General features: G+C 41.4%; 4 protein-coding genes and 1 long non-coding RNA gene across 6 annotated transcripts; all 5 read left to right on the forward strand.

Annotated features, from left to right (window-relative positions):
• The first annotated feature begins 1,928 nt into the window (after positions 1 to 1,928).
• On the forward strand, positions 1,929 to 14,756 carry LOC137632696 (uncharacterized). 2 transcript variants are annotated; one of them, XR_011042086.1, is made up of 5 exons: positions 1,929 to 2,024; positions 6,364 to 6,551; positions 10,117 to 10,288; positions 13,926 to 14,187; positions 14,218 to 14,756. It is a non-coding gene; the product is annotated as an uncharacterized lncRNA (long non-coding RNA). The 2 variants fall into 2 exon arrangements; XR_011042085.1 differs by having other exon boundaries at positions 13,926 to 14,753.
• A 2,244-nt stretch (positions 14,757 to 17,000) lies between these two features.
• On the forward strand, positions 17,001 to 17,639 carry LOC137632444 (PAX-interacting protein 1-like). Its single transcript, XM_068364375.1, has 2 exons — positions 17,001 to 17,164; positions 17,300 to 17,639. The coding sequence occupies exons 1-2, from the start codon at positions 17,001 to 17,003 to the stop codon at positions 17,637 to 17,639; spliced, it is 504 nt and encodes a 167-aa protein (XP_068220476.1).
• A 427-nt stretch (positions 17,640 to 18,066) lies between these two features.
• Positions 18,067 to 18,483, forward strand: LOC137632445 (keratin-associated protein 4-11-like). Its single transcript, XM_068364376.1, has one exon. It carries the CDS (start codon positions 18,067 to 18,069, stop codon positions 18,481 to 18,483), a length of 417 nt encoding a protein of 138 aa, XP_068220477.1.
• Positions 18,484 to 18,989: 506 nt separating this feature from the next.
• LOC137632446 (keratin-associated protein 4-11-like) lies at positions 18,990 to 19,463 on the forward strand. Its single transcript, XM_068364377.1, has one exon. The coding sequence runs from the start codon at positions 18,990 to 18,992 to the stop codon at positions 19,461 to 19,463; it is 474 nt and encodes a 157-aa protein (XP_068220478.1).
• A 3,864-nt stretch (positions 19,464 to 23,327) lies between these two features.
• LOC137632447 (keratin-associated protein 4-11-like) lies at positions 23,328 to 23,774 on the forward strand. The gene has a single exon (XM_068364378.1). The coding sequence runs from the start codon at positions 23,328 to 23,330 to the stop codon at positions 23,772 to 23,774; it is 447 nt and encodes a 148-aa protein (XP_068220479.1).
• Positions 23,775 to 24,179: the final 405 nt, after the last annotated feature.

The following is a 24,179-nucleotide window of genomic DNA, read 5'->3' on the forward strand; positions in this document are numbered from 1 at the left end:
AGCGGACGATTAGATAGGAGTAGGAGAGCCGCCGGTAGTAGCCGGCGGCAGCCGGCAGTCCCTCGGTACACGGGGGGCTGGCGGCAAGGGTAGGGAAGTCACCAAGTAGGAGGCAGGTATTGCCGACAGTAGAGGCGGCAAGAGACCGGCACCCGGATAGATAGAGAGACAGGGGGAGGGGGGAAAGGGATGCAGGAAGTACCGTCAGGGTTCCAGACATCCCTCCCCCTCCCTGAGGGGGTGTACCCATGATAGAGGCAGGCTCTAACATCCATGAGCAGGGGTCACTAGGGACCGGGAGCTAGGTAGCCCAAAGGAGGGCTAGGGAACACCCAAGAGGGGGGGGGGGGGAGACTCCCATATGCAGAACTATACCAGTAACTAACCTTATAGGACACTATGAAGGTATATGTACCAGAGTGGACTGCACAAGGAAGCTCGGGTAGCCCTACTCTTCCACCCTAAGGAGGAGTTGTAGTACAGGGGACAGATGAGTATAAACTAACCTAAGCATAGGCTAGGCTATACAAGAGATAGGTGGGGAGGGAGAAGAGAGAAGTCTTCCCAGGAAGGGTTTCTGTACCAGAGCGGCCACTAAGGGAAGGGAGGACACTCCCTAACCTAAGATCAGGCTGATCGGCTAAAACGGTGCAAGAGTACAGTTTCAGCATGGAACAGAGAAACCTTCCTAACCCGACCTAGAACAGGGCTAAAAGTCCTGAACTAGGCAAGGAAGAAGACATATCGCTATCGCAGGAAAGTCATAGACTATCCTAGCCATAGAGGTAGGCTAGCCTAACCTCACTCTCAGACGCAGCCCTAAAGGGGGTTCATTCCTTTAGGGAGGACAGAGAGGCGATATATACTCTATTAGACAATTAATCCCTTTACTCAGAAAAGGGATCAAGGCTAAATAGAGGGAATGCCAAGGCAGGGGATGAAGGAAGCATATAGGGGTCCTAATATTAGGTTAGGCTAGAAAGAATCACTGACTAGCCTATCCCCTATATGGTCCCTGAAGGCGAAAACATTTGCATCACTGTCAAAAGTATTGTAAAATAATAATGCCACTATCTTCATAACTTAGTCTAGGATCACTAATAAATCATGCATGAACACTTGTATGTAGGCTCCTGGCCTGGGGGCTATAGTAGCCGACTGGTATGAGGTCAATCGATGACCGATAAAAACCGTCTAAACACGATATAAAAGTTCGTAGCTATGAAGACTAAATAAACTAATGTATTCGATTAGTATATAATGCCGGAAGCGTTGTTGTGGCTAACTAAATAAGACATGCATAACAACAACGACGCCATAAAATGGCGGGTCCGGTAGAGGCACAGCTCTGCCACAAAACATCAATTATTTCGAAAAGTAATATTTACTTTACGGCCAGAGCTTAATTAAACAATACTGGAACCTTGTACTCAACTTTCCAGAAGAAGGCGAGGCTGAAGGTAACGACATAGCGAAGATGCAAAGCGATAAAGATAACACAGGGAAAATCCGTCTAAGTAGGGCAGCTACTAAACAAAGGATGAAGACGGGCGTGACGTCATCAGAGCAATGGCGTCCGTTTGTTTACGTCTCGAGTATCAGTAGTAGCCACGAGTGAGATTAGCTGTGGAACGGCTCCCAGCTATTCTCAGTCCTTACACACCGAAGCATTAACTCTGTTCGGGGTGAAGATAGCTATGTGGCACGTTCAGACATGCGTGTCCCCTGTTGTATTACGATGTCTTAAAGGGAAACCTTTGAGATACTCGCTCCAGAAGTTAGAATTCTGTGATAACCTGTGGTTAAATTCTCTGGGAATATCTTAGTAGTCTTATACCCAAGGAAGCTACCAAACAGGAACCTTCCATCAGGACGCCATGGCTTGAGTCCAAAAAAGAGTTTTTATACCCTTATTTTTCTCAAAAATAGGAGGATGATGAGGAAGAGCCCTTTGATGAAGTACAGTATCTCCTTTTCAACTAAGAAAAATTATTTATGAAAAGCTTCCAGATAAGTTACCCAAGGTAAATTCTGATTATTTTTAAGTCTTGGAAGCAGTCTGCTTCAAGATGTCATATGTACCTCATTTTAAATTATTGATTTTAGTAAAGTTAGATACTGCTAATTCAGGTTCAGTTTTAGTGGTAGAAGATGACCTCAGTTTAAATTATTTAATTTTGGTAAAATAGTTATTGACAATCCAGGTTCTGTTTTAGTGTGAGAAGATGACATTAATTTAAATTATCTAATTTTGGTAAAATCGATACTGCTAATTCAGGTACTGTTTTAGTGTTAAAATCTTCAATCATACAAAGATGTTTTGAGATTATGAGAAATCAAATATCCTTACCAAAGCATTAATTTGAATCTCATTACTTGCTCTTGAATCAATGATCAATACCAATGGTTTGAGAACTGATTTACTAGAGAGATGCTTGATGGGGCCAATGAAGTGGGGATATTCTTGAATTTCTCTTTATGCAGAGAAGAGATGTATGCTGTCCATTAATATTTATATCTTAGTTAATAGTTCCAAGGTAGAAGTCAGAGCTGGCAATCTGGATCCTTTTATCCCTCCACTTGTTGAAGTAGGCATTAATAAGCAACCATTTATTTCTTATATTATTTAATGGTGTCATGGCATATCATATGATTCTTTTATTGATGGTTTGCATTATTTTAGCTGAGACTTCTGAGATGTGACAGCCATTGCAGATTTGATAATTGAATGCAGAACAAAGTGTTCCTCTATGATTTGATTAGTGCCTCTTCCTCAAAAGGAGTCTCTTTTTTTTTTTTTTTTTTTTTTTTCCCATCATCTATTTTGGGTTCTGTATTAAGGACTGATAAGGTGGCTGCATGCATTGATGGAGAGAGATTAAATGATGCCTTTATGTCTTTTGGAGTACCCACATTTCTCCATATAAGCCAGTGGCTACTACAGAGTTCTTCCAGTGTCAACATTAGTTGACCTCATAGGAAAACAGTATGATCTTTCTCAACTTCTCCAGATATGGGAGGTTTTCCCTCTATATCTAACTTGGGAAAGACTACAACCAGTTCAGTGGGTATTTTCCTTGGTAAATGAGGCCTATCCAATAGCTCTGTCTTCAACCATCCCTTGTCTAAGAAACCAATACCTTTCCCAAGATATGTATTCAGTTCAACAAAGACCCGACTTTGGAAGATAGAGAAGAGATTGGCTAGCTGCTAGATAATATATAAAGGTTTTTGAATTAGTATAAATTAAAATAATTATCCAGTAATAAGAATGTTAGTTTGTTGAAATCTTGGTATATTTTTAGAATAAAATATCTGTATAGGGTATAGAGGTTTAGGCCAGTACTGGAGAAGCTAGTCTTATCAAATATCTGAGCATAAATTTATTCTCTTCGGGGTTGAAAATGTATCTAAGGTTTTTTACTTTTTAAAAACAGTTGTCAGAATGGATTAAGGTAATCTAAGAAATGCTACTTTTTAAAAAACTTTCTCTATTTGAAAATTTTGAAAACTTTTTTTTTCGAAGATCTCGCAAACCTATTTAATTTTACCATCAACAAGTTGGCTAACATTAGTATTGGATAGACAGCAGGTCTTTTCCTGTAATGGTAAGAATATTTCTTATATTTATATTATTTCAGAGCTAATTATTTTTACACTAGATGTTAGACATTAGGACTCGGTCCAACATAGCCCTTCAGGGTAGGAAAGGCTCGGATAGATCAGAGAAGGTTTTGCTTGTTCTATAGAAGTTTTTAATGTTATATTAACAAGACTAAACTATTAAAAGTTAATTGGTTTATGAATTTAGACTGAGGTCATATTTTCTAAAATATATTTTTGATAGTGAAGGATTCAGTGACAAGGTCATACAAAATGCGAGATTAGTTAGAGGAAGGGTGTAAGGTTTAAATTCATTAAATTGTACAGAGCTTGGCTACATCTTTCTTTGGAAGGAGTTTAGCAGTGACTCAGTGGTTTACGTTGTCGGTTTTTTAATGGCTTTATCTAAAAGAAACCAGTGTTTTTATTTTAAATCTACAGGGCATTAGGTGCTGTGGTAACAGAGAAATATGATGTACAGTAAATAAGAATTGACTGTTAATTTATTTGCTTAAACTAAATTTGTTATAATGTACCTTTTTCTGGAGGAGAAAGTTTAAAGTTTTATTTATAATATAAGACTTTAGTTTTAAAAGGTGGATAGGGGGTTTAGGTGTGGAATACAACTGGGAAAATAGTGATAGTTTTCTTGGGTGACATTATCATTGGTTACCTTTCAAATGAGTCTCGGGTGGTTGATAAATTTATTAATCTAAATTGATACTTTCCAATCTCATTCCTTCATTATCCCATCTCCCTCATCATGTGTGATTCAGCAATATAAACGTTGAATGGCTTCTCTCATCACTTCGTATTTGCAACCGGTCCTTCCATGTGCATTTCATAGTCCTCAGCCAAGGGCAGGCAAAATCATGCTGCATAATGCAATTCATCTGGTTTCAATTTTTTCTGCATAATAACAATGACATAAATACCCATATGTTGCCAGCGGCTTTGAATATTGTCTGCCAGTCTTTACCTAGTGAACAAAGTAGAAACTAAGTAGACAACTTTGGCTGGTACCACTGTTTGTTACCATATCAACTTCACTAGTTTAAATGCTTATGACATCATAATTCTTGCTTTATGATATGGTAGCAGTGTTTATCCAACAGACACAGCTCGTCAGTGTGGACGCACCCTTAGTTTGGTACAATAGAGCATAATTTGGGGTTAAAAAATTATACCCAGTCTTGCATTTAATTCATTACTAGTGTCAGTCTTTGTATCTGACAGGACTATTAATTAAAGCTTTATTTTTCTCATTTAATTTGTGTATTGACCTGACATAGACTTTGCCTACCATTTAAATCTGTTCTTTAATGCATTCCTTCAAGCATAACATATCACAATATTTTACAGTGTCCCTAAACTGTATACAGAATAAGTGGAGTTTCCAAAGCCCTAGTAATTATTATTGCCAATAACTGTATTTATTTTTAAAAGAAGATCTGTCTTTGATCTACTCTGTCCCTCCATACTGAAATCTGCTAATCTTGTCATTAATCTCATTCTTAATTTTATTGATCTTGCTATGTTCATAATAAAGTCCTCTTTTTGTTGTCTAAATCTAATCTGCTCCCTTTATACTTACCCCAATTATAATACTCTAATTCATCCCATTCATCTAGTATACCTCTACTTTATTTATAATTTCTCACTATTTTTCACATCTTGACCCATGCATTTCTTAAATTCATTGCTCATTGTCTCTAGTTTTCTTATTTTTAATTATTTTCTTATTTTTTACGGATTGAATCATTACATCAACATTTTGTTGAGTTGTCTTTATATCTATTATTATTTTTATTACATTTTCCCATCAGTTGGTTTTTCGGCCGTATAATGTTATGTTTTATTAATAAAAAATTTTATAGATACCCTAATTACCCTTTCTCTGTTTCTGATGGCAGTCGTATTACACGCCTTATTTTAATCCATCCTTTATTTTTGTATTCCCAGAATGCTACTTCAATCACTCCACCTTTCCATCCTTTTTAAACTCTTCCGCTGTTTTAATTATCTTATTTGTATTTTATTTAGTATTTACTTATATTTATAGTCATCGGCTTTTCTTGAATTCCATGGAAATTTTTCTATACTGCTTTCCTTCAATCTGTTTTTTTATTTTTTTTTTTTAATTTCCTTTTTGTCTTCAGTGATGTACTTGTCTTTCGTGTGTGTTTTTAAATTCTTTATCGTATAGGCAATATCTGCCCATTTTTAGACTTCTCTGCTTTCGGTCTCCTCTTTTAAATAAACTTTTAAAAGTGCAGAATTATTCCCTTCTGGGTAATTTGCATATTTATTATTCTCCAGTCCACTTCAATAACCATTGTGATCTGTGAAGGGAATCTTATCCACTACCCAGTAGGGTGTTACCAATTTTTTTTCATTAATGTAGATAGTCTTGACACCTCCCATCCTAATTTTGTATTAAACCATAATCTATTATTGTCATTTTTCCATTTCACGTCCCTTTTCCTCTGTTTGTATGGATATTGAGAATGTTTTATGGTGTCTATCAATTGTAATGTCATTCTCATCCCTAATTAAGTCTTCTGCATTGTTTCTTACTATTCCCTCTCATATTTTACAAAATTCTCCTAAATTACTAGATTTTCTTCTTTCATTCATGCCTCCTTGACTTCAATTTCTTTATATATTTTTACTTTTTCCTTATCAATTGTAACCTCCTCCTGAAGTATACTGTACACTATACTTATTGCAATTTTAATAAGACCTTTGTCCTTTTTGCAGTGTTTCATTGGTTATCCAGTCTATTCACTTCAATTGCTACATTTCCCAATTCTTCACGAACTCCTTCATACGGCAGTAAGTTTACTTTTGACTGCTCCTGCATCATATGGCCTGATAATGACCTCTGTGCCACTCCCATCATGCCTTCCATTTGGCATCGTTGTGCGCATGTTAGCAGATTTTAGTCGGTAAGTTTGGGCAATATCTCTTCCATCGTTTGCTCTAAGAATAGAAACAATAAACCATATCTTTCTCTTGCTTCCTTTATATGGGTGCGGTATCTGCTGCTATTACTACCTAGATTGTTCTCCCACAGCACCCAGATCAGCAGTCTCCATTATTATACGGGCAAATCTTTCTCCAAAAGAAATTTGACCATTACCTTTTCTCTACTACTTTAGTGGTACTGTACGTCATTCACTCTCTCTTGTTCTATTCTTACCTTCCTTGACATTGTTTGTGGTCTGTACCAAAATTTACATGTTTCTCCTTACTGACACCCAACCACATTCTGCCTACATGATAGCCTTTCTCCATTTCTTCTGAGATCATTATATACTTCCCTCTCCTATGGTAAGATCTGCACTCTTGAGCCTTGGTAACAATATCCTGCTGCAAAGTTGCACTCTTTATTTATGTTATATCTTTTAAAAGTCCTATTCTCATAACTTCTCCCATATATTACTCATTGTTCATTTACTATTTGTTATTCTTAACTTTGTCTCTTCCCTCTTGTTCTTTACCTTCCCCATTCTGTTTGTCACTTTGTGCAGTAATTTTCTTTATTCACTTAACTCTGTCTTCTAATCCCAGTGCTCCTCAGCTGTAGTATTAGCCAGTCAAACCCACCAATCACTGAAGAACCATTCATTATTTTAAGCGTTTCATGGACAGAATTAACCCCATTCCTGTCATCCGCAAATGTTTAACATTATTGATTTATATAATGAACATTCTAAAGTTTCGAGGTGAAATCAGTTTTCTGTTCATCATCATCTCCTACACGATTGACAAAAGGGCCTCGGTTAGATTTCGCCAGTCTTATCTATCATGAGCTTTTAATTTAATACTTCTCCATTCATCATCTATTTCACACTTCATAGCTGTCAACCATGAAAGCCTGAGCCTTCCAACTCTTCTAGTGCCTTGTGGAGCCCAGTTTAACGTTTGGTGAAGTAATCTCTCTTAGGGAGTTTGAAGAGCATATGGCACTCGAGTAATCTCTTATAGTTTCATTTCTGATCCTTTCCTGCCCTTTAACTCCCAATATTCTTCTGAGGGCTTTGTTCTCAAATCTACAAAATCTGTAGGCGATTGTTTCATTGTCATACCATGACTCATGTCCATACAGTAACACTGATCTCACTAAACTGATATATAACCTGATTTTTTATAAGTAATGTCAGGCGATTTGATTTCTAAATTTTACTTAACCTAGCTCTTGTCCGATTTGTTTTTTTAAGTTTTTCTTTAAACTCCAGTTCTAAAGACCTTGTATTAGAGATGATGGTTTCTAAATACTTAAATGATTCTACTTCATTAATCCTTTCTCCTTCCATTGCATATTAAGTTCTCATCATCTGTCTTTCTTCGAGGCCCACCTCATGTGATATTTCACGCATTCTAGCAAGCAAGCATTGCAAATCTTTTGGTGTTCTGCTAATAAGGACAGCATCATCAGCAAACACTAGGTCAGCTAAATTCCTATTACCATACCAGTTCAATCCATCTCTTCCATCTCCAACCATTCTACGCTTTACAAAATCTATGAGGAGGAAAAACAAAATAGGTGAAACATTCCCCTGGATTACTCTGCTGTTCACTGGAAATTTATTTGGTAGAACTCCACTAACATTAACTTTACATTTGCTATGATCATGAACAGACTTTCAAATTTACATATTTAAGATGAATTACGTAATCATGCAGGATTCTCCACAAAAGCGGCCAGTGCACACTATCAAAGGCTTTTTTATAGTCCACAAATGCCATGAAAAGTGGATTTCTATATTCTACGCATTACTGTTTAATGTGTCTCAAAATAATAATTTGGTCAGTACAATTTTCAATTACACTAGATAAATTCAGCAATTTATGTTGAGAAAAGTGTAATACAGTTAATCTCTCTCTCTCTCTCTCTCTCTCTCTCTCTCTCTCTCTCTCTCTCTCTCTGTCCCACATCTTAAGGTAGAATAATTTATACATCCAGGCCTCATGTGTGTCTTTTGTGTCATTGAGCATTAGTAATTCTATTGAAACCCCTTCTCCTTCTCAACATCCTTTCGTGGAAAAGGGCCATTGACGAATGAATTATTCAGTGTGTCATTTTAGACACGTCTGTAAATCGAGTTCGAATTCTAATGATTTCTCCTGCCGTCATGGGCCCATCAATATTGTTTGAATTCTCCCTTGTCCAGGTCTTCCTCATAATCCCACCTTGCCTCTAGTGGTTTCCTTGCTCTTCTCTGACTGTGCTAATTTCATAGGTACTTGGTAATGTTATTTTTACTGGCGGAAATTTAATGGTAAATGTCTCCTTTGCGTGTCTGATAGCAAAAGTTGCATGGACTATTTTTTGCATAAATGGCCACAATGAAACTTATTGTTGTAACCAATTAAATGCCTGATATTTTATGTTCATGCTTAGTTGATCGACTTGCTATGTGAATAATTTCCACTACTGTAGGTTTAAAGTTTCTATTAAAATCATATATTTGGTTTGCTATTTGCAATCCATTTCCCCAAGTAGAGTTTTTTTTTTATTATTATTCAGGTTATTAGTAATTTTCTGTATTGCCAACAAATATAAGATTTTTTCCGTTTCCTCAAAATTGAGGCTTTGACATATATGCATCTAAGGTACTTTTAAGAGATATCCTTGTTTAATAAGTTTTTATTAAAGTGTCCTTGAATCTTGTTCTTACATTAGCACTCCCCCCCCCCCTCTCTCTCTCTCTCTCTCTCTCTCTCTCTCTCTCTCTCTCTCTCTCTCTCTCTCTCTCTCTCTCTCTCTCTCTCTCTCTTCAGTTAACAACACGTTATGAATCTTGGTCTTTTGTTGATTGCGCAACCATAAATGGATTCAAATATCAGAAGTTTGAGGAAAAGTAATTTTATACAAATTTTTATTAGAAACGCTGTCAGATTTTTTTTACAACTTCAGCACTTTTCATCCCCCACTGTTATTGTATATTGTGATTGTTTCTCACACATTGCATTAGGTCTTTTTCTAATAGTTTTAGAAGGATAAGCATCTAGGAAGGGATACGAGAATATTTTCCGGCATCATTTAACATCTAACAGCCACATTCTGTAACTAAGTAATTAACAAATTTCATTTTTCATTTGTAAAATTTTAGCTGTGTATGTTAAGAACATGACAGCTAAGTGAGAACTAGAGTGATTAGATTTCTGTAACGAGTTGATGACAATTTGTGCTGCTAGTTCATAGGAATAAATTATATTATTTAACTTGGTCCAAGTTTGACAGCAATTTGGTAAAAGATGTCGGCAAGCCTGTTCGTGTTGACACTTATCTAATCTAGTACATGTATTGGTAACTCCACCTACGTCTGGAGATACTAGCGGTGCTACCTTTCTCAAATTTTAAATTATTGTTCATGGATAGCTTTTTATGGATATTTAAAATGTAGTTTACTTATGAATTACTCACTGGTCTGCTTGAAAGCTTTTATTAGTCAATGTTAGTAATGGTCATTTCGAAGTTATATAAAGATTGTCTGACTTTTGCAGATATATTCTTTGGAGATATGTGCATGGAAGTGAGCCATCATACAGAGGTATACACGTGATTATCGGCCAGCTTACAGAGATTACGTTCTTGAAGAGGAGCCATCCTGAAGAGACTTGCACTTGGAGAAGCCATCATACAGATATATGTGCCTGGAAATAGGCTGTCATACAGGTATGAGCATAAGATGGTCCATATCCTCAAAACTTGCTGCACAAAAGCAGACAGTCATATTAAGATATGCGTTGAGATAGGTTATCATATGGGATTGGTCCATATAGACCGACACTGGTGTCACGAAACCCATTAAGTGCCAATGGACAACTGGAGTTTCATTGTGATGTAAATGTTTATAGGTTTGAAAGCATAATGAAATATATGTGTAGTATAAGGCTTAAACGTGAGTGCAGGTAGGAGCTAAATGGGCATTGCAAAGACCTAAGTACTGTAATGCTTATCGTGCATCGTTTGACATACATTGATGGCACTACAGTATTCCCATAGTGGGAAACATAAAGGTGAAGAAAGGCAGTACCATCTTGCTTGTAATACTAGGTATGCAGTTAACTCTAATACACACCTTCATCACAAGGGCTCAGTACTACGCAGTATTCTAGAAGTTTTATTCCCCCTATGACTAGATAGTAGTATGATTTTCCAAATCGGGCAGTTGAAATGGTGGAACTTCAATAGTTCAAACTTGCAGCAATTTTTTTTTTTTTAATGTTGGACAGTCATTATAGAGATACAGCTTAAGTAATAAGGATAGTAAGAATGATAGTGGGCTGTGCTAGACACCACAATATTCTAAAGGGTCTTTGAAGCATTCCTTTAGCCTCTAGCTGCACTTGCTTTGTAACCTCAATTTACCTCCTTGCTTGCTCCTTTCTACTATTTTTCTGTCTAATCTCTTATGAAATCTACTTCAGTCTAGCTAAAGTTTTACCTTAAAACTAATTCATATTAAGATGCTCATGAACCATTGATCATCAAACGTAATATTTGTACGAAAATTAATTACCTTTAGTGTTTTTGAGTGCCTTCTTTGAAGCAGACTATCACTCTAGTTTTCTAATAGGGCTGCTGATTCACACAAGGACTGTACTATGATGCTAGAGTTTATTGCAAGCAGTTAACCAATAGAAAGAAAATGATATAAGGGGAACACACAGTTAATTTTGGGTTTAATATATTAGAATAATTTAGCACATTATAGTATAATTGAGTTTCTAGTGGTGTTCTTGTCACAAATAGACAAAGTGTGGAAATATTAAAAAGTCAGCGCTCTTAATGGAGGCCTTTATTTGGATTTGATTTTGGTCCAAAGCTGTTATAGTCTTAATTAAATACTACCATTTATAACTTCTATATTACATGTCAACAGTATAGATATCCCCCCATTAGTTATACTTTAGATATCCCCCATTAGCTATACTATAGAAATCACCCATTAGCTTTAGTAGTTTTCCTTAATTGCTAGCATCTAATTATTGTATCTGTGTGAAAGCCTCTGATTTTCCTATCTTTGTGTGATAGCCTCTGATTTTCCTATCTTTGTGTGATAGCCTCTGATTTTCCTATCTTTGTGTGATAGCCTCTGATTTTCCTATCTTTGTGTGATAGCCTCTGATTTTCCTATCTTTGTGTGATAGCCTCTGATTTTCCTATCTTTGTGTGATAGCCTCTGATTTTCCTATCTTTGTGTGATAGCCTCTGATTTTCCTATCTTTGTGTGATAGCCTCTGATTTTCCTATCTTTGTGTGATAGCCTCTGATTTTCCTATCTTTGTGTGATAGCCTCTGATTTTCCTATCTTTGTGTGATAGCCTCTGATTTTCCTATCTTTGTGTGATAGCCTCTGATTTTCCTATCTTTGTGTGATAGCCTCTGATTTTCCTATCTTTGTGTGATAGCCTCTGATTTTCCTATCTTTGTGTGATAGCCTCTGATTTTCCTATCTTTTTGTGATAGCCTCTGATTTTCCTATCTTTTTGTGATAGCCTCTGATTTTCCTATCTTTGTGTGATAGCCTCTGATTTTCCTATCTTTGTGTGATAGCCTCTGATTTTCCTATCTTTTTGTGATAGCCTCTGATTTTCCTATCTTTTTGTGATAGCCTCTGATTTTCCTATCTTTGTGTGATAGCTCTGATTTTCCTATCTTTGTGTGATAGCTCTGATTTTCCTATCTTTGTGTGATAGCCTCTGATTTTCCTATCTTTGTGTGATAGCCTCTGATTTTCCTATCTTTGTGTGATAGCCTCTGATTTTCTTTTCCTATCTTTGTGTGATAGCCTCTGATTTTCTTTTCCTATCTTTGTGTGATAGCCTCTGATTTTCTTTTCCTATCTTTGTCTGATAGCCTCTGATTTTCTTTTCCTATCTTTGTCTGATAGCCTCTGATTTTCTTTTCCTATCTTTGTCTGATAGCCTCTGATTTTGTCTGATAGCCTCTGATTTTCTTTTCCTATCTTTGTGTGATAGCCTCTGATTTTCTTTTCCTATCTTTGTGTGATAGCCTCTGATTTTCTTTTCCTATCTTTGTGTGATAGCCTCTGATTTTCTTTTCCTATCTTTGTCTGATAGCCTCTGATTTTCTTTTCCTATCTTTGTCTGATAGCCTCTAATTTTCTTTTCCTATCTTTGTGTGATAGCCTCTGATTTTCTTTTCCTATCTTTGTGTGATAGCCTCTGATTTTCTTTTCCTATCTTTGTCTGATAGCCTCTGATTTTCTTTTCCTATCTTTGTCTGATAGCCTCTGATTTTCTTTTCCTATCTTTGTCTGATAGCCTCTGATTTTGTCTGATAGCCTCTGATTTTCTTTTCCTATCTTTGTGTGATAGCCTCTGATTTTCTTTTCCTATCTTTGTCTGATAGCCTCTGATTTTCTTTTCCTATCTTTGTCTGATAGCCTCTGATTTTCTTTTCCTATCTTTGTCTGATAGCCTCTGATTTTCTTTTCCTATCTTTGTCTGATAGCCTCTGATTTTCTTTTCCTATCTTTGTCTGATGGCTACCGATTTCTTGAAAAATAATGGATTCTTAAAAGACTTTAAGTTACATTCATTGTTTTATAATTGTCAGACTTTACAGCTTTTATAGAGATTTGTCAAACTTGCAATTATTTCTTTCAATATTATTCAGCCCAAGTTTTCTTTAGGAAGGGATTGCTTTTAGGAAGCATGTTAAAACATTTACGTTCCCCATTATATTGTGTTACTTTACTGTGTTCATTCTATGAGAAAATTTGTTACGTAAACCTTGTTTTCAAGAATTAATTTTTATTAATTGGCCATCTCCAGCCTTTCTACCCTTTTCATTTTTTTTTTGTAAATTGGAAGTAACTTGCATAAATTAGAAGAAACTGCCATATTATATTTATTGTTGTGAAATCTTGATGTATTGAATAAAAAATCCGAGCTCTTTTATTAATTTATTTTAAACTATTATTTGGGACATTCAGTTTATGCTTATATACAAATTTTCTTTTCTATTCTATTATCTTTTCCAGTTCATCTTCCTACGCTGTATATCCCTTCAGTCGTATCTTTTTCAGGAAAGTTTTAGAATTAAGACTTATGTAGAAGTTTTTAATCAGTTTGCCATTTTAATCAGTTTGCCATTAATTATGGTTTGAATTCAAAGTTCTAATCATATAAAATCACTAGTTAAATCATACATGCCTATTTATATATGTAATCAAACTTATTTAAACAAAATATTAAAAAAGTTGTAAAAACAAAATTGTGTACAGTTCCGCTAATTTTATGTATTGATGAAATGAGTAATTAAATTGTGCTATATATTGCAGAGAAATGAAAGCCGGAGAAGAATGGAAGGAATTGCTGTGAAACTATTGTCTTGAAGCTTTCGCAGTTGGAGCTGAGGTGTTGCAAGGGGCTTGTGGTAGAAGGGTTGCGGAGCAGTGCTCCTAAGGGCGAGATGTTGCAATAACCTTATTACATGTTGGAAAAGGGAGATGTTGCAGATAATGTTTCAGAGCTGTTGCAAAGGCAAGATATTGCAGTCACGTTGCTTTTGTTGAAATTACCTGTAATGTGTTGCAAGGCCAGGTGTTGCCAAGCAGAATGTTGCAAGGCCAGATGTTGCAGAGCCAGAATGTTGCAAGGCCAGATGTTGCCAAGCAGAATGTTGCAAGGCCAGATGTTGCCAAGCAGAATGTTGCCAGGCATGATGTTGCAGAGCAGAATATTGCCAGGCAAGATGTTCTAGAGCAGAATGTTGCAAGGTGTGATGTTGCCGAGTAGCATGTTGCAAGGCGAGATGTTGCAGAACAGCATGTTGCAAGGCCAGATGTTGCCGAGCAGCATGTTGCAAGGCCAGATGTTGCCGAGCAGCATGTTGCAAGGCCAGATGTTGCCGAGCAGCATGTTGCAAGGCCAGATGTTGCAGAGCAGAATAATGCAAGGCCAGATGTTGTAGAGCAGCATGGTGCAAGGCCAGATGTTGCGGAGCAGTATGATGCAATGAGAGATGTTGCAGAGCAGTATGTCGCAAGGCCAGATGTTGCAGAGCAGTATGTCGCAAGGCCAGATGTTGCAGAGCAGTATGTCGCAAGGCCAGATGTTGCCGAGCAGTATGTCGCAAGGCCAGATGTTGCAGACTCAGAATGTTGCAAGGCCAGATGTTGCCAGGCATGATGTTGCAGAGCAGAATATTGCCAGGCAAGATGTTCTAGAGCAGAATGTTGCAAGGTGTGATGTTGCCAAGTAGCATGTTGCAAGGCGAGATGTTGCAGAGCAGCATGTTGCAAGGCGAGATGTTGTCGAGCAGCATGTTGCAAGGCCAGATGTTGCAGAGCAGAATAATGCAAGGCCAGATGTTGTAGAGCAGCATGGTGCAAGGCGAGATGTTGCGGAGCAGTATGTTGCAAGGCGAGATGTTGCAGAGCAGCATGTTGCAAGGCGAGATGTTGCCGAGCAGCATGTTGCAAGGCAAGATGTTGCAGAGCAGCATGTTGCAAGGCCAGATGTTGCAGAGCAGAATAATGCAAGGCCAGATGTTGTAGAGCAGCATGGTGCAAGGCGAGATGTTGCGGAGCAGTATGTCGCAAGGCCAGATGTTGCAGAGCTGAGATGTCGCGAGGCGAGATGTTGCAGAGCAGAATGTTGCAAAGCGAGATGATGCAGAGCAGAATGTCGCAAGGCGAGATGATGCAGAGCAGAATGTTGCAAGGTGAGATGTTGCAGAGCACAATGTTACAAGGTGAGATGTTGCAGAGCACAATGTTGCAAGATGAGATGTTGCAGAGCACAGTCTTGCAAGTCCAGATGTTGCAGAGCAGAATGTTGCAAAGCCAGAATGATTGAGAAGTGTTGCAGAGCAGCATGTTGCAAGGTGAGATGTTGCAGAGCAGCATGTTGCAAGTTGAGATGTTGCAGAGCAGCATGTTGCAAGGCCAGTGTTGCAGAGCAGAATGTCGCAAGGCCAAAGTGTTGCAGAGCAGAATGTTGCAAGTTGAGATGTTGCAGAGCAGCATGTTGCAAGGCCAGTGTTGCAGAGCAGGATGTTGCAAGGCCGAATGTTGCAAGATGAGATGTTGCAGAGCACAATATTGCAAGTTCAGATGTTGCAGAGCAGAATGTTGCAAAGCCAGAATGATTGAGAAGTGTTGCAGAGCAGAATGTTGCAAGGCCAGAATGTTACAGAGCAGGATGTTGCAAGACCGAATGTTGCAAGGCGAGATGTTGCAGAGCATAATGTTGCAAGGCCAGATGTTGCAGAGCAGAATGTTGCAAGGCCAGAATGTAACAGAGCAGGAGAATGTTGCAGAGCAGAATGTCGCAAGGTGAGATGTTGTAGAGCAGAATGTTGCAATGCCAGACTGTTACAGAGCAGAATGTTGCAAGGCCAGATGTTGCAAGGCCAGATGTTGCAGAGCAGTATGTCGCAAGGCCAGATGTTGCAGAGCAGAATGTTGAAAGGGCAGATGTTTCAGCACTGAATGTTGCAAGGCCAGATGTTTCAGTGCTGAATGTTGCAGAGCAGTGTTTTGCAAGGCCAAAATGTTGCAGAGCAGAATGTTGCAGAGCAGCATGCTACTAGCCCAGATGTTGCAGAGCAGCATGCTGCTAGGCCAGATGTTGTAGAGCAGAATGTTGCAAAGCCAGAATGATTGAGAAGTGTTGCAAGGCCAGTGTTGCAGAGCAGCATGCTGCAAGGCCAGTGTTGCAGAGCAGCATGTTGCAAGGCCGAATGTTGCAGAGCAGCATGTTGCCAGGCCGAATGTTGCAGAGCAGCATGTTGCCAGGCCGAATGTTGCAGAGCAGAATGTCGCCAGGCCAGATGTTGCAGAGCAGAATGTCGCCAGGCCAGATGTTGCAGAGCAGAATGTCGCCAGGCCAAGGCCAGAATGTCGCCAGGCCAGATGTTACAGAGCAGAAAGTTGCCAGGCCAGAATGTTGCAAGGCCAGAATGTTGCAAGGCCAGAATGTTGCAGAGCAGAATGTCGCAGAGCAGAATGTTGCAAGGCAAGATGTTGCAGAGCAGAATGTCGCAAGGCAAGATGTTGTCGCAAGACAAGATGTTGCAGAGCAGAATGTTGTGAGGCAAGATGTTGCAGAGCAGAACGTTGTGAGGCAAGATGTTGCAGAGCAGAACGGTGAAGAGCTGAGATGTTGCAAGGCCAGTGTTGCAGAGCAGAATGTTGCAAGGCCAGTGTTGCAGAGCAGAATGTTGCAAGGCCAGAATGTTACAGAGTAGGATGTTGCAAGATGAGATGTTGCAGAGCACAATATTGCAAGCCCAGATGTTGCAGAGCAGAATGTTGCAAAGCCAGAATGATTGAGAAGTGTTGCAGAGCAGCATGTTGCAAGGCCAGTGGTGCAGAGCAGAATGTTGCAAGGCCAGAATGTTACAGAGCAGGATGTTGCAAGGCCGAATGTTGCAAGGCGAGATGTTGCAGAGCATAATGTTGCAAGGCCAGATGTTGCAGAGTAGAATGTTGCAAGGCCAGAATGTAACAGAGCAGGATGTTGCAAGGCCGAATATTACAGAGCAGGAGAATGTTGCAGAGCAGAATGTCGCAAGGTGAGATGTTGTAGAGCAGAATGTTGCAATGCCAGACTGTTGCAGAGCAGAATGTCTCAAGGCCGAATGTTGCAGAGCAGAATGTCTCAAGGCCGAATGTTGCAGAGCAGAATGTCACAAGGCTGAATTTTGCAGAGCAGAATGTCACAAGGCTGAATGTTGCAGAGCAGAATGTCGCGAGGCGAGATGTTGCAGAGCTGAGATGTCGCGAGGCGAGATGTTGCAGAGCAGAATGTCGCAAGGCAAGATGATGCAGAGCAGAATGTCGCAAGGCGAGATGATGCAGAGCAGAATGTCGCAAGGCGAGATGATGCAGAGCAGAATGTTGCAGAGCACAATGTTACAAGGTGAGATGTTGCAGAGCACAATGTTGCAAGATGAGATGTTGCAGAGCACAATGTTGCAAGATGAGATGTTGCAGAGCAGTCTTGCAAGTCCAGATGTTGCAGAGCAGAATGTTGCAAAGCCAGAATGATTGAGAAGTGTTGCAGAGCAGCATGTTGCAAAGTGAGATGTTGCAGAGCAGCATGTTGCAAGGTGAGATGTTGCAGAGCAGAATGTTGCAAGGCCAGTGTTGCAGAGCAGAATGTCGCAAGGCCAAAGTGTTGCTGAATCAGCAACATGTTGCAAGTTGAGATGTTGCAGAGCAGCATGTTGCAAGGCCAGTGTTGCAGAGCAGAATGTCGCAAGGCCAAAGTGTTGCAGAGCAGAATGTTGCAAGTTGAGATGTTGCTAGTTGAGATGTTGCAGAGCAGCATGTTGCAAGGCCAGTGTTGCAGAGCAGGATGTTGCAAGGCCGAATGTTGCAAGATGAGATGTTGCAGAGCACAATATTGCAAGTTCAGATGTTGCAGAGCAGAATGTTGCAAAGCCAGAATGATTGAGAAGTGTTGCAGAGCAGAATGTTGCAAGGCCAGAATGTTACAGAGCAGGATGTTGCAAGGCCGAATGTTGCAAGGCGAGATGTTGCAGAGCAGAATGTTGCAAGGCCAGATGTTGCAGAGCAGAATGTTGCAAGGCCAGAATGTAACAGAGCAGGAGAATGTTGCAGAGCAGAATGTCGCAAGGTGAGATGTTGTAGAGCAGAATGTTGCAATGCCAGACTGTTGCAGAGCAGAATGTTGCAATGCCAGACTGTTGCAGAGCAGAATGTCTCAAGGCCGAATGTTGCAGAGCAGAATGTCTCGAGGCCGAATGTTGCAGAGCAGAATGTCACAAGGCCGAATGTTGCAGAGCAGAATGTCGCGAGGCGAGATGTTGCAGAGCTGAGATGTCGCGAGGCGAGATGTTGCAGAGCAGAATGTTGCAAAGCGAGATGATGCTGAGCAGAATGTCGCAAGGCGAGATGATGCAGAGCAGAATGTTGCAAGGTGAGATGTTGCAGAGCACAATGTTACAAGGTGAGATGTTGCAGAGCACAATGTTGCAAGATGAGATGTTGCAGAGCACAGTCTTGCAAGTCCAGATGTTGCAGAGCAGAATGTTGCAAAGCCAGAATGATTGAGAAGTGTTGCAGAGTAGCATGTTGCAAGGTGAGTGTTGCAGAGCAGCAAGGTGAGATGTTGCAGAGCAGAAAGTTGCAAGGCCAGTGTTGCAGAGCAGAATGTTGCAAGTTTAGATGTTGCAAGGCCAGTGTTGCAGAGCAGAATGTTACAGAGCAGAGGCCAGTGTTGCAGAGCAGGATGTTGCAAGGCCGAATGTTGCAAGATGAGATGTTGCAGAGCACAATATTGCAAGTCCAGATGTTGCAGAGCAGAATGTTGCAAAGCCAGAATGATTAAGTGTTGCAGAGCAGCATGTTGCAAGGCCAGTGTTGCAGAGCAGAATGTTGCAAGGCCAGAATGTTATAGAGCAGGATGTTGCAAGGAGAGATGTTGCAGAGCATAATGTTGCAAGGCCAAATGTTGCAGAGCAGAATGTTGCAGAGCAGAATGTTGCGAGGCCAGAATGTAACAGAGCAGGATGTTGCAAGGCCGAATATTACAGAGCAGGAGAATGTTGCAGAGCAGAATGTCGCAAGGTGAGATGTAGAGCAGAATGTTGCAATGCCAGACTGTTGCAGAGCAGAATGTTGCAATGCCAGACTGTTGCAGAGCAGAATGTCTCAAGGCCGAATGTTGCAGAGCAGAATGTCACAAGGCCGAATGTTGCAGAGCAGAATGTCGCGAGGCCGAATGTTGCAGAGCAGAATGTCACGAGGCCGAATGTTGCAGAGCAGAATGTCGCGAGGCAAGATGTTGCAGAGCTGAGTTGTCGCGAGGCGAGATGTTGCAGAGCAGAATGTCGCAAGGCGAGATGATGCAGAGCAGAATGTCGCAAGGCGAGATGATGCAGAGCAGAATGTCGCAAGGCGAGATGATGCAGAGCAGAATGTTGCAAGGTGAGATGATGCAGAGCACAATGTTACAAGGTGAGATGTTGCAGAGCACAATGTTGCAAGATGAGATGTTGCAGAGCACAATGTTGCAAGATGAGATGTTGCAGAGCACAGTCTTGCAAGTCCAGATGTTGCAGAGCAGAATGTTGCAAAGCCAGAATGATTGAGAAGTGTTGCAGTGAAGCATGTTGCAAGGTGAGATGTTGCAGAGCAGAATGTTGCAAGGCCAGTGTTGCAGAGCAGAATGGCGCAAGGCCAAAGTGTTGCAGAGCAGAATGTTGCAAGTTGAGATGTTGCAGAGCAGCATGTTGCAAGGCCAGTGTTGCAGAGCAGAATGTTACAGAGCAGGATGTTGCAAGGCCGAATGTTGCAAGATGAGATGTTGCAGAGCACAATATTGCAAGTCCAGATGTTGCAGAGCAGAATGTTGCAAAGCCAGAATGATTGAGAAGTGTTGCAAGGCCAGTGTTGCAGAGCAGAATGTTACAGAGCAGGATGTTGCAAGGCCGAATGTTGCAAGGCGAGATGTTGCAGAGCATAATGTTGCAAGGCCAGATGTTGCAGAGCAGAATGTTGCAAGGCCAGAATGTAACAGCAGGATGTTGCAAGGCCGAATATTACAGAGCAGGAGAATGTTGCAGAGCAGAATGTCGCAAGGTGAGATGATGTAGAGCAGAATGTTGCAATGCCAGACTGTTGCAGAGCAGAATGTTGCAATGCCAGACTGTTGCAGAGCAGAATGTCTCAAGGCCGAATGTTGCAGAGCAGAATGTCTCAAGCCCGAATGTTGCAGAGCAGAATGTCACAAGGCCGAATGTTGCAGAGCAGAGATGTCGCGAGGCGAGATGTTGCAGAGCTGAGATGTCGCGAGGCGATGTTGCAGAGCAGAATGTCGCAAGGCGAGATGATGCAGAGCAGAATGTCGCAAGGTGAGATGTTGCAGAGCAGAATAATGCAAGGCCAGATGTTGTAGAGCAGCATGGTGCAAGGCGAGATGTTGCGGAGCAGTATGTCGCAAGGCCAGATGTTGCAGAGCAGAATGTTGCAAAGCGAGATGATGCAGAGCAGAATGTCGCAAGGCGAGATGATGCAGAGCAGAATGTTGCAAGGTGAGATGTTGCAGAGCACAATGTTACAAGGTGAGATGTTGCAGAGCACAATGTTGCAAGATGAGATGTTGCAGAGCACAGTCTTGCAAGTCCAGATGTTGCAGAGCAGAATGTTGCAAAGCCAGAATGATTGAGAAGTGTTGCAGAGCAGCATGTTGCAAGGTGAGATGTTGCAGAGCAGCATGTTGCAAGTTGAGATGTTGCAGAGCAGCATGTTGCAAGGCCAGTGTTGCAGAGCAGAATGTCGCAAGTTGAGATGTTGCTAGTTGAGATGTTGCAGAGCAGCATGTTGCAAGGCCAGTGTTGCAGAGCAGGATGTTGCAAGGCCGAATGTTGCAAGATGAGATGTTGCAGAGCACAATATTGCAAGTTCAGATGTTGCAGAGCAGAATGTTGCAAAGCCAGAATGATTGAGAAGTGTTGCAGAGCAGAATGTTGCAAGGCCATAATGTTACAGAGCAGGATGTTGCAAGGCCGAATGTTGCAAGGCGAGATGTTGCAGAGCATAATGTTGCAAGGCCAGATGTTGCACAGCAGAATGTTGCAAGGCCAGAATGTAACAGAGCAGGAGAATGTTGCAGAGCAGAATGTCGCAAGGTGAGATGTTGTAGAGCAGAATGTTGCAATGCCAGACTGTTACAGAGCAGAATGTTGCAAGGCCAGATGTTGCAAGGCCAGATGTTGCAGAGCAGTATGTCGCAAGGCCAGATGTTGCAGAGCAGAATGTTGAAAGGGCAGATGTTTCAGCACTGAATGTTGCAAGGCCAGATGTTTCAGTGCTGAATGTTGCAGAGCAGTGTTTTGCAAGGCCAAAATGTTGCAGAGCAGCATGCTACTAGCCCAGATGTTGCAGAGCAGCATGCTGCTAGGCCAGATGTTGTAGAGCAGAATGTTGCAAAGCCAGAATGATTGAGAAGTGTTGCAAGGCTAGTGTTGCAGAGCAGCATGTTGCAAGGCCAGTGTTGCAGAGCAGCATGTTGCAAGGCCGAATGTTGCAGAGCAGCATGTTGCCAGGCCGAATGTTGCAGAGCAGCATGTTGCCAGGCCGAATGTTGCAGAGCAGAATGTCGCCAGGCCAGATGTTGCAGAGCAGAATGTCGCCAGGCCAGATGTTGCAGAGCAGAATGTCGCCAGGCCAAGGCCAGAATGTCGCCAGGCCAGATGTTGCAGAGCAGAAAGTTGCCAGGCCAGAATGTTGCAAGGCCAGAATGTTGCAAGGCCAGAATGTTGCAGAGCAGAATGTCGCAGAGCAGAATGTTGCAAGGCAAGATGTTGCAGAGCAGAATGTCGCAAGGCAAGATGTTGTCGCAAGACAAGATGTTGCAGAGCAGAATGTTGTGAGGCAAGATGTTGCAGAGCAGAACGTTGTGAGGCAAGATGTTGCAGAGCAGAACGGTGAAGAGCTGAGATGTTGCAAGGCCAGTGTTGCAGAGCAGAATGTTGCAAGGCCAGAATGTTACAGAGTAGGATGTTGCAAGATGAGATGTTGCAGAGCACAATATTGCAAGCCCAGATGTTGCAGAGCAGAATGTTGCAAAGCCAGAATGATTGAGAAGTGTTGCAGAGCAGCATGTTGCAAGGCCAGTGGTGCAGAGCAGAATGTTGCAAGGCCAGAATGTTACAGAGCAGGATGTTGCAAGGCCGAATGTTGCAAGGCGAGATGTTGCAGAGCATAATGTTGCAAGGCCAGATGTTGCAGAGTAGAATGTTGCAAGGCCAGAATGTAACAGAGCAGGATGTTGCAAGGCCGAATATTACAGAGCAGGAGAATGTTGCAGAGCAGAATGTCGCAAGGTGAGATGTTGTAGAGCAGAATGTTGCAATGCCAGACTGTTGCAGAGCAGAATGTCTCAAGGCCGAATGTTGCAGAGCAGAATGTCTCAAGGCCGAATGTTGCAGAGCAGAATGTCACAAGGCTGAATTTTGCAGAGCAGAATGTCACAAGGCTGAATGTTGCAGAGCAGAATGTCGCGAGGCGAGATGTTGCAGAGCTGAGATGTCGCGAGGCGAGATGATGCAGAGCAGAATGTCGCAAGGCGAGATGATGCAGAGCAGAATGTCGCAAGGCGAGATGATGCAGAGCAGAATGTCGCAAGGCGAGATGATGCAGAGCAGAATGTTGCAGAGCACAATGTTACAAGGTGAGATGTTGCAGAGCACAATGTTGCAAGATGAGATGTTGCAGAGCACAATGTTGCAAGATGAGATGTTGCAGAGCAGTCTTGCAAGTCCAGATGTTGCAGAGCAGAATGTTGCAAAGCCAGAATGATTGAGAAGTGTTGCAGAGCAGCATGTTGCAAGGTGAGATGTTGCAGAGCAGCATGTTGCAAGGTGAGATGTTGCAGAGCAGAATGTTGCAAGGCCAGTGTTGCAGAGCAGAATGTCGCAAGGCCAAAGTGTTGCTGAGCAGAATGTTGCAAGTTGAGATGTTGCAGAGCAGCATGTTGCAAGGCCAGTGTTGCAGAGCAGAATGTCGCAAGGCCAAAGTGTTGCAGAGCAGAATGTTGCAAGTTGAGATGTTGCTAGTTGAGATGTTGCAGAGCAGCATGTTGCAAGGCCAGTGTTGCAAGGCCGAATGTTGCAAGATGAGATGTTGCAGAGCACAATATTGCAAGTTCAGATGTTGCAGAGCAGAATGTTGCAAAGCCAGAATGATTGAGAAGTGTTGCAGAGCAGAATGTTGCAAGGCCAGAATGTTACAGAGCAGGATGTTGCAAGGCCGAATGTTGCAAGGCGAGATGTTGCAGAGCAGAATGTTGCAAGGCCAGATGTTGCAGAGCAGAATGTTGCAAGGCCAGAATGTAACAGAGCAGGAGAATGTTGCAGAGCAGAATGTCGCAAGGTGAGATGTTGTAGAGCAGAATGTTGCAATGCCAGACTGTTGCAGAGCAGAATGTTGCAATGCCAGACTGTTGCAGAGCAGAATGTCTCAAGGCCGAATGTTGCAGAGCAGAATGTCTCGAGGCCGAATGTTGCAGAGCAGAATGTCACAAGGCCGAATGTTGCAGAGCAGAATGTCACAAGGCCGAATGTTGCAGAGCAGAATGTCGCGAGGCGAGATGTTGCAGAGCTGAGATGTCGCGAGGCGAGATGTTGCAGAGCAGAATGTTGCAAAGCGAGATGATGCAGAGCAGAATGTCGCAAGGCGAGATGATGCAGAGCAGAATGTTGCAAGGTGAGATGTTGCAGAGCACAATGTTACAAGGTGAGATGTTGCAGAGCACAATGTTGCAAGATGAGATGTTGCAGAGCACAGTCTTGCAAGTCCAGATGTTGCAGAGCAGAATGTTGCAAAGCCAGAATGATTGAGAAGTGTTGCAGAGTAGCATGTTGCAAGGTGAGTGTTGCAGAGCAGCAAGGTGAGATGTTGCAGAGCAGAAAGTTGCAAGGCCAGTGTTGCAGAGCATAATGTTGCAAGTTTAGATGTTGCAAGGCCAGTGTTGCAGAGCAGAATGATACAGAGCAGAGGCCAGTGTTGCAGAGCAGAATGTTACAGAGCAGGATGTTGCAAGGCCGAATGTTGCAAGAT

The sequence above is a fragment of the Palaemon carinicauda genome, chromosome 41 (assembly GCF_036898095.1).
Source record: "Palaemon carinicauda isolate YSFRI2023 chromosome 41, ASM3689809v2, whole genome shotgun sequence".
In the NCBI taxonomy this organism is placed as follows: Eukaryota; Metazoa; Arthropoda; class Malacostraca; order Decapoda; family Palaemonidae; genus Palaemon; species Palaemon carinicauda.